The sequence below is a fragment of the Procambarus clarkii genome, chromosome 30, assembly GCF_040958095.1.
Source record: "Procambarus clarkii isolate CNS0578487 chromosome 30, FALCON_Pclarkii_2.0, whole genome shotgun sequence".
Lineage (NCBI taxonomy): Eukaryota > Metazoa > Arthropoda > Malacostraca > Decapoda > Cambaridae > Procambarus > Procambarus clarkii.
Window position 1 is genome coordinate 27311577 of NC_091179.1, and position 20000 is coordinate 27331576.

The 20000-nt window shown below is 45.2% G+C and overlaps 1 protein-coding gene across 2 annotated transcripts in view; it reads left to right on the forward strand.

Moving 5' to 3' along the window:
- The window catches only part of LOC123765536 (alpha-1-macroglobulin), a 251748-nt gene that overhangs the window by 187918 nt on the left and 43830 nt on the right, over positions 1-20000 (forward strand). For both annotated transcript variants that reach the window (XM_069334071.1, XM_069334070.1), the window contains exons 19-22: positions 788-909; positions 2293-2443; positions 9733-9866; positions 17608-17712. In XM_069334071.1, the coding sequence (XP_069190172.1) occupies positions 788-909; positions 2293-2443; positions 9733-9866; positions 17608-17712 (512 nt within the window). The remainder of the gene's footprint in view (positions 1-787; positions 910-2292; positions 2444-9732; positions 9867-17607; positions 17713-20000) is intronic.

Genomic DNA, 20000 nt, shown 5'->3' on the forward strand with positions numbered 1-20000 from the left:
ATATATATATATATATATATTATATATATAATATATATATATATTATATAATATTATATATATATATATATATATATATATATATATATATTATATATATAATATATATATAATATATATAATATTATATAATATATATATATATTATATATATATATATTATATATATATATATATATATATATATATATATATATATTATATATATATTATATATATATATATATATATATATATATTATATATATAATATATATATATATATATATATATATATATATATATATATAATATATATATATATATATATATATATATAATATATATATATATATATATATATATATATATATATATATATATATATATATATATATATATATATGTATAAAATACAATAAAAACAAACAAAACTGCATTGGAAATACATTGAACAAATAATTGAAAATGTGTGTGGTAACTGGCGGTGCTTGACTCGCCTCACAGCCAAAGTAAATGGATTTTTTTTTTTTTTACAAATTTTTTTGGTGAACACCTGATTTTCGGCACATGGGGAAATGTCCTGATAAACGAAGTGCATCACAGTGGTTAATTGCTACAGTAAAGAGATTTATTGTTTCATCATGCAGTGTGTTTGATATATTAATGATTGTAATCAGGAAAACAGTGTAGTGATCAACAATGGTCGTGGGTTGAAACAGCTTTGTCTATGATTGAGGGTGTCGATGTACAGAAAAACACAGTTTTCAGACTTAGAAATTTAGTATTATTAATTTTTGTTTTTCAGATATTGAGGAAAATGCAGACTTTTTAGAAAAATGGAACATCGAACCTCCACCAGAAATAATTAAGGATTCTTCTCGAGGATGGATTACAGCAGTTGGTGATCTTCTTGGACCTACACTTGAGGTTTGATAAATATAAAATTCCGTGAAATAGTAACAATATGTAAAAAAAAAAAATTGAGATCTTGTATAAATAAATTATTCTTGGAAATGTGGTAATAAATAGCATTCAAAATTATATCTATTTATAGCTATAAGAGAATGTCTCCAAAGTTGGCGGTCAGATGCTTGGGGATATCCTCATCCAAAATTGCAGGGAATTGGTCTTGGGTACAGGACAGGCATAGGATGTTCGGAGTATGCCTAAGTTAAATACTTTAAAAAAATCAGCTTGAGATTCAACCCCCCCCCCCCAACAGGCAATTTTCCATGAAATCTCGGATGTGTTTTCCGTAGAATATACTGTTCTGCAGTATACTCTACACATTTTCATGAATTGCTTGAAAACGATAAAATGAATTCATTCGAGTTAGTGATAAAAATAGTGAGTAGGGAAGATGGTTATGATGATGATAGTTCCAGGGAGCCGAAGTGGCTCCCTCCCCTCCCCAGAAAACCAGTATTGAATGCAAACAAACGCTATTTTCTGGGTGAGACCCGGAGGCTCCCTGGCAACCGTCCCTCCCTTCAGTCGGCGGTTTTTCGCGTGTTTTGATATCCAGCCTCAGAACTGCAGGGTGGATTGCAGGCACGAGGGTTTGGGGGCTCCCTCTTTTCTCTGTTTATTTTTATGTTGTACACTTTATTATACAAAGTTAGACACTTACATGTCTGATTGTTTACAAAATGTGGACATTAAGAGGAAATAAAGGGAAATTTGGTTCCTAGAAAGTGTGGAATTCATCAAACTCCCCCGATGCCAGGCAAGAACCGAGGATGCAAAGGAACATTTCCCCTCTGGATCGCTACACTGCAGCTCTAGAAGAGATAACTTGCTACTCTAGGGTCTCTTGTATTTTCAATGAGCCTGGAACCAAGATCGTTAAGAAATCTCCTTGTGCACTGTTCCCATTATTTTGTCCATTCTTGTATTATACCATTTATTCCATGAGCCTGTAATTTCCTAGCCAGTCTTTCATGTAGTACCTTACCGAAAGTTTTAGCAAAATCTATGTATACTACTGTACATCTACCAGAAGTCCTGTGTCTGAATAGGTGGTTACCATTTCCAATAATGTGAGCAGATTTGTAAGGCAGGACATAATTTTAACAAACCCATGTTGTGGTGATTTAACAAGATTGTTCACTGTGAGAAGGTGAATGATTTCCTCCTTCAGGATTCTCTCCATAAGCTTGCAGATGTGTTTTATCAAGGTGATCGGACAGTACAATGGTTTTCTGCATTGCGCTCAAACAACAGACATAATTAATTAATTATAATTATAGTTTTTTCAGCAATTCTGAATATCCTCATTCTATAAGACTTATATTTGTGTATTTATTTCAGAATCTGGGTTCATTAGTGCGAATGCCATATGGTTGTGGAGAACAAAACATGCTAAACTTTGCCCCTAATATTTTCATTCTTCAATATCTTGAAGCCTCAAACCAGACAACTCCTGAAATTGGTGACAAAGCTGTCGAATACATGAAGCAAGGCAAGTAATATATTTTAAGTGATTACAAAATGCAAAATTGCTATGCATGTCCAAAAATGTTAGTGAAGTGGAACCCTCGGTACTCAAGCTTAATTGGTTCCAGAAGGCCGTTCAAGTGCTGATCTGCTAGAGTACTGAATAATTTTTCCCATAAGGAATATTGTAAATTGGATTAATTTGCCCAGCCCACCCCACCAATTAATTAAATTGGTGGGCGGGCTGGTTGGCTAGCAAGCAAGCAGGCAAGTGGGCTGAGGATAAGTAGGAAGATTAAGATGGTCGGTCAATTGACTGCTAAACTAACAATTAAATGGCTTACAAGAACACCATTAAAACAATAACGTGAAATACTGTATCTGAGAAAGCTTATAAAGATATCCCTCCCCACACACTTCCTCCCAACCATCGCCTGCCCTCCATCAATCACTTTCCTACCCATGACCTACCTCCATACACCTCTACCATCGCCATTCCTCTGTCCTCCCATATCCCTCCGTCCTCACCATCCCTAGCTGCCCACCCTCAATCTACAACTCTTCGAACCCTCATCATCTATCCATCATCCTAACCCCTCCATCATAGGCGTGTTCAAGGACCGGACCGCGGGGTCGCCGAGCCCCGAAATCATCACAAGGTAATCACCCCCCCCCCTCCATCGCCTCCCCATTCCCCTCTCTACTCTCGCCCTGCCTTGATCCTCACCCTCCCAGTTTATGTCAGGAAGTGTCCTATGTTGCAACCACCACCAGTTGGTAGTATATAGGGCCGTTCAGCCAGGATGAAGAAATTAAAAAATATAAAAAAATATTTCGTCTCATAAGTGTTCATTTGTGTTCCCTGATCATGGGAAAAAAAAATCGTAGGTTGCGTATTTTTGCTGCAATAGGGTGGGAAAGTCTGGCAAAAAATCAGCGTTGAATGTAATGAAACACCATTTTCTGGGCGAGTCCGGATGCTCCCCGGAGCTATCCATTTTTTTTTTTTGCAGGGATATTCCTGCGCGGGTCCTAAGCCTCTGGCTGGCCCACTAAGTGTTGTTTGTTTCTGTTTTACTTGGTTGGAGTATGAGTATTTATGACTCGTATGGTCGCTTCCGTAAGATTTTGCCATGTGTTTAATTAACAACTTCTTCTGCTCTGTTGAATCTAAGTTGAAATCTTTATGGGTTTGTAACTGCACTGTGTTAGATAATGTTCAGTGGTCTGTCGGGCATTTCTCCACAGTGCTGACATTTCCTCTCATCTTCCGGAACCTGTAAGCCTATTTCCCATGCACATGGGTATCCAAGCCTGATGCGATGTAAGTGTACTTCTGTTGTTCTACTGCTCCCTTTCATCAAACTAAGTGGTTCGTAGTTGGTTGAATTCTTGTACCAACCCGCAGATCCTGATGTTGCAACTGCTGTGTTGTGGTCACTGTTCATCTTTTGCATTGCTCTGTTTCTAATTACTTTCTTAATCTGTGATAGACTCTGTGGTATGTAAATGTCTACATTTCTCCTCTTAGTTGCAAATTTTGCAGCTAAGTCTGCAATGTCATTTCCTATTATTCCCACATGACTTGGCACCCAGTTGATAAGTACCCGTTGACCTTGTCGTTTGAGTGTTTGCATTAATGATATGACATTTGTGATCAGATGTTTATCACATGTGTGTTCTTGTTGCAACGTTTCAATGGCGGTTCTCGAATCTGTATGTATGATATCATGTTGTCGGTGTTCAGCAAGAGCATGTTCCAAAGCCTTTTGAATGGCTAGCATCTCTGTTTGTAAAGTCGAACACCCATTTGAAAGCCTCCAACTATTTACAGAGTTTCCTGCTTTAACTGCAGCTCCGGTTAATTGTTCCTGCTGGTCTACTGATCCATCTGTGAAGTATGTGAAGCTGTCGGATGCCAAGTTTGCTTCTATATGCATCTGTGCAATGTTACGTAGCAGATGAGGATTTGTCTGGTTCTTTTTTCCTTCAATAACCATAATCTTAGTCTGCTGGCAGAGATTCCCAAGGGGCTTGCATAACAAAGTCTGCATGTATTTCGTCGACACCCTTCTCAGTGACTGTGTTTGTTATATCGAATGTATTGATGATGTTTATCGCACAATGGGTCCACCTGTTGCTATTCGAGGCTCTTCTGTCCAGAGTTAGTGCTCCAGTGATTATATCTTTTAGTGAACTGATTCTAGGTCTAGTCAATATCTTGATCAGCATGCACGCAGCAATCCCCTTTACCCTTATTTCAATCGACGTTAGCTTGGTTTCTAGTCTTAGGTTCAGTATTTTAGTCCATCTGGGAGCTCCTGTTATGATTCGCAATGCATCGTTTTGAATAACCTCAACGTTTGCCCACTGACCAAAGAAAGAGTAACACAGGCGTTGCATAATCAACTAGGGAACGAACGGCGTGTATGTAAAACATTTTTAACACTGTGTCTCGCTCCTAGGCCCCTGTGATTGCTCTCATTATATTCAGTCGTGATTTTGCTTTCTCCTTTAGATATTGAATTTGCTTGTTGAATGTCATTTTAAAAATCTATCCACACTTAGAGATATTGATATTGTGTAACCCACTGAAGGTTAATGTCTTCAATGCGTAGGTGCCTGTCTGGAGTGTTGCCGCCTAGTCTCATTGCCTTAGACTTCTGTGCAGATATTTTTAGCCCTAAAACGCTACATTCAGATGTTACTTTATCTAGTGCATCTTGTGCTTTATTTAGAAGTGAGGGACCTGTAATGACTAATGCTATATCAGCATAGCTTAGCAATTTAACCCTTTCTGTAAATGTCATGGTAACAAGGTTTTCCACAAGGATGTTAAAGAGACTAGGACTGAGGACTCCTCCTTGTGGAGTCCTATTCTCATGCAAGTGGTAGTCCGACACTTGTCCTTGCAACTTTACTCTGGCATACCTGTGACTTAGGTAATCTTGAATCCATGCTAGCATTTTGCCCTTTATACCTTTTAAACTAAGGTGTGTAATATTGCTTGCGGGCTTGCAAGTTCGAATGCTTTTTCTAGATCAAGGAAGACCACTATAGCTGGACCTGAGTTAACTGTTCCTAATAATGCTGCTATGTAGTTGGCAGTACCTACTCCTCTAGTGAAGCTATGCAGGCTGATATGGACATATAAGCTTTCTGGCATCAGTCAATGTACATAGAGTTCTTGCCTACCAGGGACCTACTGAGGCTCGCACTGTTCGCTCATGCCTGGTCCTACGATTTGTGGGCGTTTCAGGTCGTATCCTCCGGCCAGTGGTGGCGTTGGGTGGCTCCTACTCCTTCGGGAGGTTGTGGGCTGGTGGGGCAGGCCTCTTTTCCTGCTCTGTCAGTTCGCCTTGTAGTGGGTGCACTTGGGTGTGGTACTAAGATAGAATGTTTTCCTCTCCAAGCTCACTGCATCAATTGTGAGAATGCCCACCCTTCCTGGTCCTACACATGTGTGAAGGGACGTCTTGGCAGCATTATAGGCCCCTGGGCAAACCAGTGAACTGGGGCCCCTAAGACAGCCACTCGCAGGAATAAAAAGTAAATGATCGTTAATATTAAACATATATTAATTTTTTTGGCACTTCAATGAAACTGGTGTTAAAACATTAGTTACTGCTCTACAGCATGTTTTTAATCAACATGAAAAACATTTGAACAATACACAAGACTTGAAAAGCCCAATAATATTCAGTAAGCTACACGGATTAGATGATACTGTATGAAATTACTACGAACTTATTATAAAAAGCATTTGTGGCACTTCTTTTCAGAGAATTGCTTTATCATTGTCTTGAAGTTAAATGGTCCTCACGATGTCATTTGCCATGCACATGAGTGAAGGCCAGTTCAAACGCTGCTGCCCCATTGTGGTATGAAGCAGATTTTTTTATAAGTTTCAATATTAAAAAGAAAGTTATCCTTTACAGTTGGTCACCATTATGCACATGAACACACAGAGTGCAATTTCAGCATTCGGAAATACAGATTTCAAATTGTCAGAAATTACTTTTCTGTGCAGTGCAGAAAGATTCTCACTATTTTCATCAAGAGCCATGTAGTGCTGAGATGATCACATTCATTTAAATGGTCATTATAATTCAGGTCTTTGTGATATATATTAGCCAGATGTCTTCACTTTCAGTGAGGAGCCCCTCGTGCTCCCTGGAGCTATTAGACTGATATATGCTATATTAGTCTGGGGCATCAGTCAATGGAGTTCAGCCTACCGGGGATCACGAGACAGAACCTGGCCCCCTCAGAGAGGCACAGGGAGCAATGGCCTATGGAAACCCTCATATGTTTTGGAGCATTCCATGTCTGTCAGCGACCTGGTTAGGCACCCAGAAAGGAAGGCATAACAAACAGACCTCACTTGGTAAGAAATTGCAACTGATGACTGAACAGAGGCAGAACTTCCCAAAACCAAAAGAAACAAGCACACGACATATGCCGCGCCGCTGTCCACGCAGCCCTCCCCTCCTCTGCAGGGGAAGCCCCGGACCCTTGCGCCGGCTACTCACACCTTTAGTTCGTAGGCTGATGTGCTCTTGGGCGCATGTCAACTCTGATCTCGGTTTCTTGCAGGAATTTGTGCCCTTGTGATGTTTCGGGTTGTTTGTAGCGTGTTGATCAAGATTAACATAATGTACTGGGACTGAATGTGCTTAGGGCTGCCTTCCCTAAGCACCCCGTAATTATTACGCTTGAGTTCTAGGGTTGCCTTCCTTAGTGCCTTCATTAATCTTATTCTGTAGGAGTTGTTGCTGTGCAGCATTTACCCTGCCCTTGGGGCCAGCTGGGATTTTGTGGCCTTGGGTAGAAAGTAGTGTTGTTGCTGGTTGGGATGCAAGATGCTGTATAGCATGCTTATCTACACGGCGGCTATGTTCCTGTTCCTTCTGGTGGCACTGTACATTTGTGGAGGGGTTTTCTTTTATTTTTGTTAGCCAAACAAGGTAGACCTTGGTAGGGATATTGGTCCATATAGTCCAAGGACTACTATTAGGCTGTTAGTTCAAGGTGAGTTCCAACTCCCCTTGCGCGAGTTTGAAGGTTGTTCTGTGCCCTTATCTCAGGGTGACAGTCACCTGTTTTGCCTCCATCATGTTGCTTATGGGATTGCTGACACCTTCGACCCGGGGTCGAGCGGGTCTTGTTCCCTGCTTGTTCTCCAGTTTACTGATTCTTCAAAAGATCTTGGGGGTCACGCGGCTGTCACGTTGCTTGGTTGATTTAGGTTATTGCAACGTACTAGGTTGGTTACCCGCTCGAATACCCTGGGGCTGCCCCGTTTTAGTTTTAGGCGTTGGTTCAGTCTGCGCCCCTGGATCGTTTCCCTGCTGTTGGTTTTCCTCTGCTTCCCCTCCCTACCACTGACTCCCTGATGTCTGCGGGTTTTGGAATCAGGGCAGGGTTTAGTTGGGGGCTGCCTCATTCGTTGTGGGGACAGTGGCCTTTGAGCCTGCTCCTACCATCGAGGCTTCTGGGCCTTACCAGCAGACCCCCTTCTAGTTGCCTTTCCCTTGGACTCGCCTTTCTTTGAGGGTGGTGGGCTGCTCTGTCCCGGGGCCTTTGTTGGAAGTTCTTGGGGCTGTGGGGGGAGTCAGCTAGCAGTTCTGGGGCTGTTTGTCCCTGCTTGAGCCTTGTGTCTTCTGGATATGGGGGAGTAGGTTTGTCCCTCCTTCTTATCTGCTTTGGTTTCCCACATTTGCTGGCTCGGCTCCCTTACACTGGGCGCGTCTTTTGTTTCAGTGGCCATTTTCTTTTCTGCAGGCAGTTTCCCCACCTGGCCACCAGGGTAGCACTGCTTTTACATGTGCCTGGAAGTGTGCACATTTTAACAATCTTAGAAGATCATTTTTTTTTATTGTTTTCTTATGCCTAGTGGTGTTGCAGGCTATCATCCCAAGTTCCTTATATGGGTTAATGAATGTATAGAAAAGGCCTGGATCTGTTTTACATTTGCCTGCTATACCTTTCTCAAAGTTCCTTTCTGCCTCTCTCCTCAATGCTGTATAATTGTTTCATGCTTGCTCATAGTGCTGGTATGTTTGTGGGTTAGGCCTCTTCCTGTATTGACCCCATTTCCTTGTCTTTTCCCTCTGGCCCTCTCACAATTCCCGTTAAAACAATCCTGTTTTCTGGTCTTGCATCTACATTTTGGTATGAATGTTTGTTCCTTCGTCGTATATTTCGCAAAATTTGGCATACATCTCATTTTCTTCCTTGGCTAGCAACAAGCCTGTCCAATTAAACTCATAAAATAATATTCTAAGTTCCCCATAGTGCTCTCTTGAAATAGACTTTAACATATATTTCAATGCCTCCGTTCTCTTCCAGATTATATCGCAAATCATATGTACTTTCCAACAAATGTGTTCCCTGGTAGGATTCAGACTGTACTTCGTGCTGTACGATGTAAGCGTGCAGCCTGAAAATAAATGCCGCCAACAGACGCATGATTTTTTTATTTTGTTTTTAAAGGCAAGTGTGATAGCCAGGAGGGCTATTCGTATGGCTAAGCATAAGAGTTGGAAATCTTATTTCTCCACCATTACAGGTGACATTCCTCTCCCCCAGATCTGGAAGTATATCTGCAAGGTAGTGTGTAAGTTTATTCCAGATGTCAAGCCAGTCCTTCACCTCCATGGTTGTTGTTGTCCTAACTGCATTGTCCCTCTAAGGTTGTACATCGCGTTGTTTGAATGTCCTGATTTTCAGGACGTTTACATGGCTTGTTTCCAGACTGTCCCTTGTGGTCATTTGTCTCTAGACAGAATTCTTGGTGAATCCGATACCTTTGATATTGCTAGCCTTGTGCACTATTGCTATCGTATATACATATTTAGGTCCTTTTAAATATCATGTGACTTTGATGGTGCTACATAGTCTCCCCCGGTTTGGTGCCTTCTTTTGATAATTACTTGTATGTAAAATTCAAGTTTGGAAGGAACAAGCTGGCTTTGGTGATTGCACATGTTCCATGACATGACAAAACTGAGTGAAAATTCGAATTGTTGCAATAGTTTGAAGAGTTAAATTGGTATGATACCAAGAATTTACAAAATAATTGATATGGGCAAGTTAAATGTTGAAGTGGAAATAGACATTGAGAATGTGATGGATGGTCGTATTGTGACAGAAATAAATAACTGAAAATATACATGCAATATTGGTCGTGTTGTGCCTGCAAATTGAAATATACATGCAATAAATTAGTTTTAATGCCCGTATCTTGCAATTATATCAAGAGATAAGTAATAATGTATCCATACCTATTACACACACCTAACAATATTTCAGGTTATCAACGAGAACTCAACTATCGTCACAAGGATGGGTCCTACAGTGCATTTGGAAGTTCTGATTCTTCAGGCTCCACATGGCTAACAGCTTTTGTTCTTAAGTCCTTCAGTCAAGCTCGTCAGTTTATCATGGTAGGTAAGATTTATTTAAATGTGAGATGGAAGCATAGAATTATAGTATAGTAAACTTTCACTGATAATAACACCAAGAATATGACATGTAAATTAACGATAGCCTCTTATCTATGAAGTCTTATAATTATAAACATCTCTTCTGTGATGAGCCCCGTTGGCTTCCTGAAGTTATCATCACTGATTAAGGGCCATACTACGTTGTCATCAGTTCCTTTTACCTACCAGGAACCATGAGCCAGAACCTGGCCCTCACAGAGGTACAGGAAGCAATGGCCTATGATCACTTTACATTTAAAATTGATCATATTTGCTATCATCAGGGAAGGCACCCAGAAAGACAGATGAATCAAAACAAACCATTGTCTGGTATAAAAATGAGACCGAAGCCTGCAAAACGTCTAAATAACTCCCCCAAGATGAGAAGAAACAACCAAAACTTAGTGAAACTAGTCCCCTGCTAATTAGCTCCACCTCCTCCCCTCGTTAGCCCAACCACTTGGGCTGGACAGTAGAGCGACGGTCTCGCTTAATGCAGGTCAGTGTTCAATCCCCGACCGTCCCAGTGGTTGGGCACCATTCCTTCCCCCCCTTCCCCGTCCCATCCCAAATCCTTATCCTGATCCATTCTAAGTGCTATATAGTCATATTGGCTTGGCGTTTTCCCCTGATAATTCCTTCCCCCCCCCCCCCTCGATGGGGGAGGAGGAACCCAGCCCGGCCGGCTTCAATTCTTTACTGATGTGCTTACCTAGCGGTCATGCTGCTCTGACTCCTCTGTCCATTTTTTTTTGCATTTTATGCAGTGCTTTACACAGGAATGTGCATGAGCTAGAAGTTATAGTGTACCAGAGCTGCACAAGCTCAGGGTTTCCGTCCCTATGCGCTTTGTGAGCATTACCCTTGTACAGTTTGGGTTGTCTTCCCCTGGGGCGTTTGGGGAACGTTTCCTTTAGGGGAAGGCTCGCTTTAGGGGGCCATTTTCACTTGGGGATGATCCTCGCCCTCTAAGGTAAGCCGGGGGTCTTGTGCTTTGTGTCTTACCGGCTAGTGGGCACACTGTGGTTAGCACACCCTGCACTTTTCACAAGCTACTTATGGCCTTGCTGATATTTCTCCTAGGCTTCTCATTTGCTGCGGTCTAGTCGTGGGGTTTTACTTTATAATTTTTTTGTTATTTGCTGTTTTACTAGCGGGTCCTGCCTTTTTCTTTACTAGGCCAGCCTAGAGTGTGCGCCGTGGAACCCCCCTTTCCATTTACTTAGGCTTTGGGGTGGGTCCTAGTTGCCTGCATCGACAGGGTTTACCAGCGCGGACCCCAGTGCCTGGGCTTCCTGCAGGGCACATTCACCCTGCAGGCTCTGGAAACCCCCCACGGGCACGGTTGTACTATGGATACCTCTTCCGAGACCGTTCTCCCTTTATGCGATTTTGAGGGTTGTTCATTAATGCTGCCACTCAGTGATGGTCATGCTTTTTGCCCTACCCCCCCCACTGTGCTGCTGATTAGGTTGGCAACACCTACGACCCAAAGTCATGTGGGCCTTCTTCCCCCCCCCCCCTCCCCATGTGTTCCTACTCATCAGTTCTCTTGTAGAGGTTCAGAGGTTTCATGTAGCGAGTGCTTTGCGTCGCCAGTGTTTGGTGTTGCAATGCTCCGGGTGGTGTGTCCGTTTGCCCCATATCTGCCCCATTTGTGTTTAGGACCTTGGACTTTGGGATGTTGGTCTCCTCAGCCTCGGTTCTGTCCGCACCCTCTCTTCCTTTCCTGGTGGGCATGGTTTGCCTTTCTCCTACAATCCTGCATCAGGCTCTGAGGCATCTCAGGGTTTTGGACTCGGAACAAGGTTTAGTTTGGGATGTGGCTTGGGCTGATCCGGTGGTTGCCCCTTCCAATTTGGGTGCAGAGGCAGTTGAGCTGCTCTTTCCCACTGAAGCTTCAGAATCCTTCCAGCGGACTCCTCTCTTTTGAAACTTTTTCCTTGGGCTTCGTCTTCCCATCCCGAATGGTGGGTGTGGATGAGTGCTTTGCTCCAAGGCCGTTGCCTGCGGTTCCCATGGCTTTGGGGAAATCCAATTGGAGTTCTTGGACTCCTTTGTGGCTTTTGTGCCTTCTCCGCAGCACTTATTGTTGTAGGGTGAGGGGTTTTCTTATCCATCTTCCTTGTATGCCTGTGTTAGGGGCATATCCCCCCCCCCTCTCTGGATTCGTTTCAGGAGGCCATTTGGTGCCTCGTGTTCGTCCTTGCTGAGGTTTTTTTCTACTCGGGTTCCCCAGAGGAGGCTTGGGAGGCGTTTGGAGCTTACCTCCTGCCTGAACTGGTTTCTGCCTCGATCATGGATCCGGCCTCTTTCAAGTTTGGGTCCCTTTACACTTCTTGGGTGCGTTCTGAGGTTCTTGTCATCCTGGCTTGTGGACTGTCCTTTGGTTTCCTCAGAACTGGGCGCGGTTTTGCCGTTCTGTAAGCTTGATTGTCAGGACGTATCTTATGTGTTGTTGTTTTTTCCGGGTGGAGAGGGGGGGGGGGGGGGGTGGGAGGCTGGATCTCTTGTGCCTCTTAAGGCATGTTGGCTTGCCTCTTCCACCCGCCCTCTTAATTAAAAATTTTACTTTTCGCTCGTATGTGCGCTATGGCCAAAAATGGACTTGATTTGAAATGATTCGGCTCACATAAATTATGCAGTCCCGTTTTCTGTTAGTCATCCGACTTACTCGGAAAAGTTAGGAGACGAAACTTTCAATTAATGTTTTTAATGATGTTTTGAAACTTTAGGTGAATTTCCGGCCCACCTAACATACCAGTGGACACTTGCTGTTTTGGAAAAAAAAATCCCAAATATAATTTACATTTTTTTCATTTTCAAATTACGCCCATACGGGTAAAGGGCGTAATTTGCCAAAAGGGCCATATTCAGACGTAATTTGTAAGGACAGGTTGGCCTCTTTGCCCCTGTCCTCTCCCGTTCTGTGAGTCTAATTTGGCTAAAAGCTCGGGTTCCCGTTCTTTTGGCTGTCTTGGTTGCTGCCGTATTTTTGGACTCTGTCGCACCTGGCTTCTGTCATGCGGTTCTTGTTTTTCACCTCCCGTCTCGCGAGTCAGTAGGCAGTGCTGGCTCCTCCTTTGCTCCTTTGGACTTGGTGTGAGCCCCTGACTCTTCTTTCTGCTTCTCTCTTTTGTCCTCTGCTCTTAACTGAGGACAGTTGTTGGGATTGAGTACTACAGATGTTGGAGGTAGCATGTTTGGAGCAGATGCTCTTTTGTGTATGATCTTGTTAATAATATTTCATGTACCTGATAATTGTTTTGTTGTTGTTACTGGCGGAGAATAAAACCATGTGGACGAAGATTGTTTGTCTGACCAAAACCATAACAACAGTATTGCTCAGTTTTTGTTGGCGGCGTTGGTATATTGTCCTATTTTTTAATTCTTGTGTGTTCAGGGGGGGTCAGTCTCGATCTTCCTAGATGGGTTGGGCTAAGGCTTCGCCTGCTGTTAGTCGAGGTGGATCTTCTTTGGTGCCAGCAGTTGGTTCGTACTTGTTTCCCCAGCTTTTTCTCTGGCTGTCGGTGCCATGCTCACTTTGTTTGGATCAGGGCAGTTGGAGGGAGGCTGGCTCTCTATGGCTGCACTTTGTCCCACGATTTGTGGACGTTTCGGGTCATCTTGTGCGGCCTGTGGTGGCAATGGGGGGGTTCGAGTCTGGTGGGGCTGGTCTCGTCTCTTCCCTCTGCATCGAATAGCTCTTTGCGTCGAGTAGTCTTGGAGGAGTGCGTTTGGGCTTGATCGGCACAGCCTTATTTTTCGGTGGGTTGTCGCCTTTTTCTGGTATCAGAGTGGGTTTGAGTATTCTCCGCTTCTTTCTGGGGTTTCCCCAGTCTATCCTGGTTGATTACTTACCCAACTTTTTGTATGACTCCTTTTCTTGGGTCTGGCTCGTCCTCGAGCTGGGCCCTTGGATGAGTTCCGTGGACCTCAAGAAAACCTTTTGGCATGTACCGATACATCCAGGGTTTGCGGATTGCTTTGGTTTTATGGCAAGCTGACAGACTTCCTGCTTTCAGGCTCTCCTGTTTGGGCTGCATCTGTCATCACGCATTTTTATGTGCTTGACTCAGGTCGGTGCCCTGTTCAAGGGCTCGTATGTCTCAGATCGTCTGCAGTGTACTTACCATATATCTAGCCAACCTGTGGTTTAACCTTGTGCCCATGATATCCGTAGGTCTCCCGCTCTGTCGGATGTATTTGTTATTTTGTCTTGGGCCGATATTCGGGTGAGGGTTTTTCGAGGCCTAAGGGTTTTGGCGGACGGGTATCTAATTACTGTCCCTGGTCCTCAGCAGCCATGTGTAGCTTTGGGTCATGTGTCATAGTCAACAGTTTTCTCTTTGGATGGTTACCTGCAGTGCAGTTTCCTCTCTGGTAAGTGCTCTTTCCTTGTCCTTCTCTGTGGGTAAATTGCTTGGGAGAGCCAACAGGAGACTATCCCGAGAAAACCAGCATTGAATGTAAGGAAACGTCAATTTCTGAGTGAACCCCAGAGGCCTCCTGACACCCTGCCTTCCCCAGGGCGTCAGTTTGTTTCATCATCACAGAAATGAACTTTGAGCGAGCCAGCTGACCCGGTTATCTTGAGATCTTGAGGTTATCTTGAGATGATTTCGGGGCTTTTTAGTGTCCCCGAGGTCCGGTCCTCGACCAGGCCTCCACCCCCAGGAAGCAGCCCGTGACAGCTGACTAACATCCAGGTACCTATTTTACTGCTAGGTAACAGGGGCATAGGGTGAAAGAAACTCTGCCCATTGTTTCTCGCCGGCGCCTGGGATCGAACCCAGGACCACAGGATCACAAGTCCAGCGTGCTGTCCGCTCGGCCGACCGGCTCCCACGCAATATGTCTTCTTTCTCCCTGCAAACAAGGAGAAAAGGGGGGGTGGGGGTAAACAAAAGGGTGATAGTGGCTTGTTTTCGTTGTCTGGTGGAGTTCTTTTGGCAATTTTGAGCTTACGGTCTCATATTTATATCATGCAGAAGTTTGTTTTGGTTTGCTTATCTTTCTGGGCGTTTCCCTGGTGGTGGTAAGTATGATTAAACTTTATATGTAAAGTTTTCATAGGCCATCGCACCCTGTGCTTCTTATGGGGGGGGGGCTCTTACTTGTGGTCCCTGGTAGGCCAATAGAACTCCACGACTGATGGCACCTAGTAGTATGGCACTAATCAGTGTATGATAGCTTCAGGGAACCTCTGGGGCTCACCCAGAAATTGACGGCTTCCCGGAGCTTATCCAGGCTGATATGAAACTATTAACTTTGGCATCAGTCGGTGTGAATGGAGTTCTTAGGCCTACCAGGGACCACGAGCCAGAACCTGGCCCCCTCGGAGAGGCATGAAGAGCAACGGCCTATAGAATTGCACATGTGATTTGGAGCATTTTATGTCTGCATCGACCGGGTCAGGCACCGAGAAAGGTAAGCATCCTAAAACAAACCCCCTATTCTGGTTGAAACTACTACTAAAAGTCAAAAGAGTGGACAGAACTCCCCAAAGAAAGACAAGCAAACAAGCATGACGTCACCACGTTGCCGCGCCGCCGTCTGCACAGCTTCCACCTCCCTGGGAGAGGGACGGAGGAGCCCCAAACCCCTCGCACTGGCTTCTATAGCAGCCGGCTCTGTTCTGCCTGGGTACGTTGTCATCTTACGAGATTTTTCTTTTGTTTTAGTTTTCCTGCCTGGTGTGGTGGGGGTCTGCCTTTGGTTCGTTGCCCCCAATCTATATCTTAGGTTTATATGTCTGTGTTCTGTGTGGCACCCCCTGCAAGGCCCCAGTAAGTGGACACGTCCCGGGGGTTCAGGTTTTAGCAGTTTGATTGGTAGACTTGAACACCAGTTTGCAGTACCCAGCCTGGACTTTCCTTAGCAACACTAGTCCTGGGAAACCAGCCCTGGGAAACCCTGTGGGGGCGCAAGGGGGTCCGATGGACGCGACCCCTGGGTCCCCTCTTGCCTTGTGCAAGTTTGAGGGTTGTTCTGTCCTCTTGCCTCAGGGTGGTTCTTATTGTTTTTACCTCTGTCATGCTGCCTGTTGGGTCGGTAACACCTTCGACCCAGAGTCCTGCGAGATTTGTTGCTTGTCTGAGACTCGGTTCACATAGGCCACTGATGACTTTAAAAGGGTGCAATTGGCTCAGGCATTGCATGCTAAATTTAGGTTGCTGCAATGCATTAGGTTGATTGCTTCCCGGGAAGCCCTGAGGCTGCAACGTTTTGCTTATAGGGACCCGGACTTCAGTGTGTTGGTTGCTTCGGCCTTGGTTCAGTCTGTACTCTCCTCGTTCATCGTCTTCTGTGGTTCTTTCTGGTCCTCACACCCTGCTTCCAGCTCCGAAGTTTCTGAGGGCTTTGGAATCGGGGCTGGGATTAGAAGGTTCTGAGACTCTGGCAGTTTCGAGGGTTGTCCCTTCCGGGGGAGGGGGGACGACGGAGGCATTCGAGTCGGTTCCTCCAGCCGTGACAACAGGGTCTGATCAGTGGGCCACCTTCATTCCTACCTTTCCGGCTGCCCCGGTTTTTACTTGTGAGGGCCAGGGCTATGAGGACGACTCGGCCCCGGGTCCTGGTATGGAGGTTCCTGGGGTTTGGTAGGGCCTGACGGTAGGGCTTGTCTATCCCCGTGCCCCACGACGTTCGTAAGTTCGCTGCTCTTGCTGCTGTCTTCAGGAACATGTCTTGAGCTTACATTCGGTCACGGGGATTTTTGGCGATCAAACAGGGTCTTGGCTGGTCGCTACCTGGTCAGTGTTCCGGGACCTTGCCGGGTCTGTGTTGCTTTGAGACGGCGGTTGCGGCCAGTTGTCTCCACTTTGCGTCGGGGGGGGGGGGGGGGGGGGAGTGCTGACCGCCTCCCGGGTTAAGTCTCTGTTGTTTTCGTCTTGGTAAGTAGCTCCCGGGAGCCGAAGGCGCTCTCCTCCGAAAACTAGCGTTGAATGTAATGAAACGCCATTTTCTGGGTGAAACCCAGAGGCTCCCTGGCATCCCTCACTCCCTCCGGTTGGAGTTTTTTTTCACGTGTTTTTGATATCCAGCCTCTGAACTGAAGGTGTGGGTAGCCGGCTTGAGAAGTCTGGGGCTCGCCATTTTCAAGGAGGAGGGAGCTGTGCAGACGACGGTGCGCCACATGGTGACGTTATGCTTGTTTTTCTTTGGAGTTTTTTACACTCGTTTGACTTTCAGTAGTAGATTCAACCAGAAAAAGTTTGTTTTGGGATACTTACCTTTCTGGGTACCTGACCTGGTCGATAGTAGACACAGAATGCTACAAATCACATGTGCAATTCTATAGGCCATTGCTTCTCATACCTCTCTGAGTGGGCCAGGTTCTGGCTCGTGGTCCCTGGTAGGCTTAAAATCTCCATTCACACTGATGCCAAAGTCTAATAGTTCCATATCAGCCTGGATAAGCTCCAGGGAGCCTCCGGGTCTCACCCAGAAAATGCCATTTCATTACATTCAAAGCAGGATTTTTAACTTGAGATGGAAAGATCATGTTCTCAAACCAAATATTTATTACAAATTTCTTATATCAAAATAATTTTTTTGGTTGCATTCCAACCATCTGCAGGAATAGGGCGAGAAATGGTGCCACAACTAAAGGTTAACCTTTTCCTCCCATACATACTGATGGGTTTACTAACAGATTAATTCATGCTTGTATTATTTATTTTGTGTTTTGTCTCCACAGATTGATGAGGATGATTTAGATATGAGTCGAACGTGGCTGAAGCGCAGACAGATGGAGAATGGGTGCTTTGACATAGTTGGGAAGGTCTTGCACAAAGGCATGAAGGTAAGATGTGCAAGTTTATGTATGTGCTTATGACCTAATATGGTTACACACACACACACACACACACACACACACACACACACACACACACACACACATACATGCGGTGGAGGCTGACTCCATACACGGTTTCAAGTGTAGATATGATAGAGCCCAATAGGCTCAGGAACCTGTACACCTGTTAATTGACGGTTGAGAGGCGGGACCAAAGAGCCAGAGCTCAACCCCCACAAGCAAAACTAGCTGAGTACACACACACACACACACACACACACAGGGGGGCCTCGTAGCCTGGTAGGGGGCCTCGTAGCCTGGTGGATAGCGCGCAGGATTCGTAATTCTGTGGCGCGGGTTCGATTCCCGCACGAGGCAGAAACAAATGGGCAAAGTTTCTTTCACCCTGAATGCCCCTGTTACCTAGCAGTAAATAGGTACCTGGGAGCTAGTCAGCTGTCACGGGCTGCTTCCTGGGGTGTGTGTGTGTGTGGTGTGGGGAAAAAAAAAATAGTAGTTAGTAAACAGTTGATTGACAGTTGAGAGGCGGGCCGAAAGAGCAAAGCTCAACCCCCATAAAAACAACTAGTAAACACACACAACAGGCCCTCATCAGACTCTGGCCCAGGGGACCAACCCCCAGGTGCCAGGAGATGTAGCAATGGCAGGGACCCCTACAATTGGCCCAACCTTTGCTGAAATGCTCAAGAGCTCAGGAGCAATGTCCACAGTCAAGGAAGTTGTAATGAAAGCAGTAACCTCACAGGAGGCAGCTAGATGCACAAGCCAGCTAATGGAAAGGAAAAGAGCTGTAGTAGTGGTAGGTGTCAAGGAACAAGAGGGCTCCACAAGGGAGGAATCGAGGACTAAAGACAAAGCTGAAGTGGCAGGGATATTAAAGGAGATAGGAATGGAAGGGGCTGAACGAGACAGAACAGTTTTTCCGGATTGGCCAGTACAACAGAGACAAAAAGAGATTGATCAAGGTAGTATTCAAGAGCGAGGACATCAAAGAGGACATGCTAGTAAGGAAGAGCAAACTGAGGCATGCAAGGATCTACAAAGAGGTATATGTTCAGAGGGACATGACCAGAAACGAGATAGTAAGGGCAGCAGATGCAAGGAAAAGGCGCAAGGAGAGGGAAGAGAGCCAGGGAACCTCAGCCTCCATCCCAGCAATCCCAGAGGGGAGTGGGGAACCCCAATCCAGCAACCCAGGAACCCCAGGGGGAAATGCAACACCCCAGCCCACCACCCAATAGGGCCCTCCCTACTCCCCAGCACAAACCCTTCCTTGCCCCTGCATAATGCCCATCATGAAACCCAAATCCTCCCCCTCCCCTTACCCCAAGTAGCCCCTGCTTTCCCAGCCCCTGGTCTTCTCCCTGCCCCAAGCAGGCCTGAGCAAGACCAAAGCACTCTATCCCCCACTCCACCTCCCTCCAAACCCCTGTCAACTACACCGCAGGAGGGCGTGCCCTCTCCCCAAGCAATCCCTGCTCCCTCACCTCCAGGACTTCTTCCTGCCCCAAGCAGGCCTGAGGAAGACCTAAGCCCTCCACTCCCCACTCCACCTCCCCCCTGAACCCTTGGCAACTACCTCACAGGAGGAGGAGCCTACCCAAGTAGCAATGACCATAGAACAACCTCCTACACTTGTAGGGAGTGTGGGTGAAATTGGATATAAGAAAGTGAGCTTCAAGGTAATGTACTCAAACATTGATGGGATTACCAATAAAGCAAGTGAACTGGCAGAAAGGGTGCAAGAAGAAAACCCTGATGTAATAGGACTAACGGAAACAAAATTGTCAGGAGTCATAACAGATGCTGTGTTTCCAAAGGACTACTATATAGTAAGGAAAGAGAGGGGAAGGGAGAGGAGGTGGAGGAGTGGCCCTGCTGATAAGGAAGGACTGGAGTTTTGATGAGTTGGAAATTCCAGGCTGTGACGGATTCAGAGATTACATAACAGGAACTATAACAATGGGTGGACCTAAGATAATAGTGGCAGTCATTTACAACCCTCCCCTAAATGACAGAAGACCTAGACAGGAGTTTGATAGGAACAACATGGCAACCATTAATGTAATGGAGAGAGCAGCTTCAGTTGCCTACAGGAATGGCTCAAGACTCTTAATCATGGGTGATTTCAACCATGGAAAGATAGACTGGGAGAATGGGGACCCACATGGTGGTGCAGATACGTGGCGAGCTAAACTCTTGGAAGTGGCAACAAGGAATTTTCTGAGCCAACATGTCAAGGAACCCACAAGAATGAGAGGCAATGATGAACC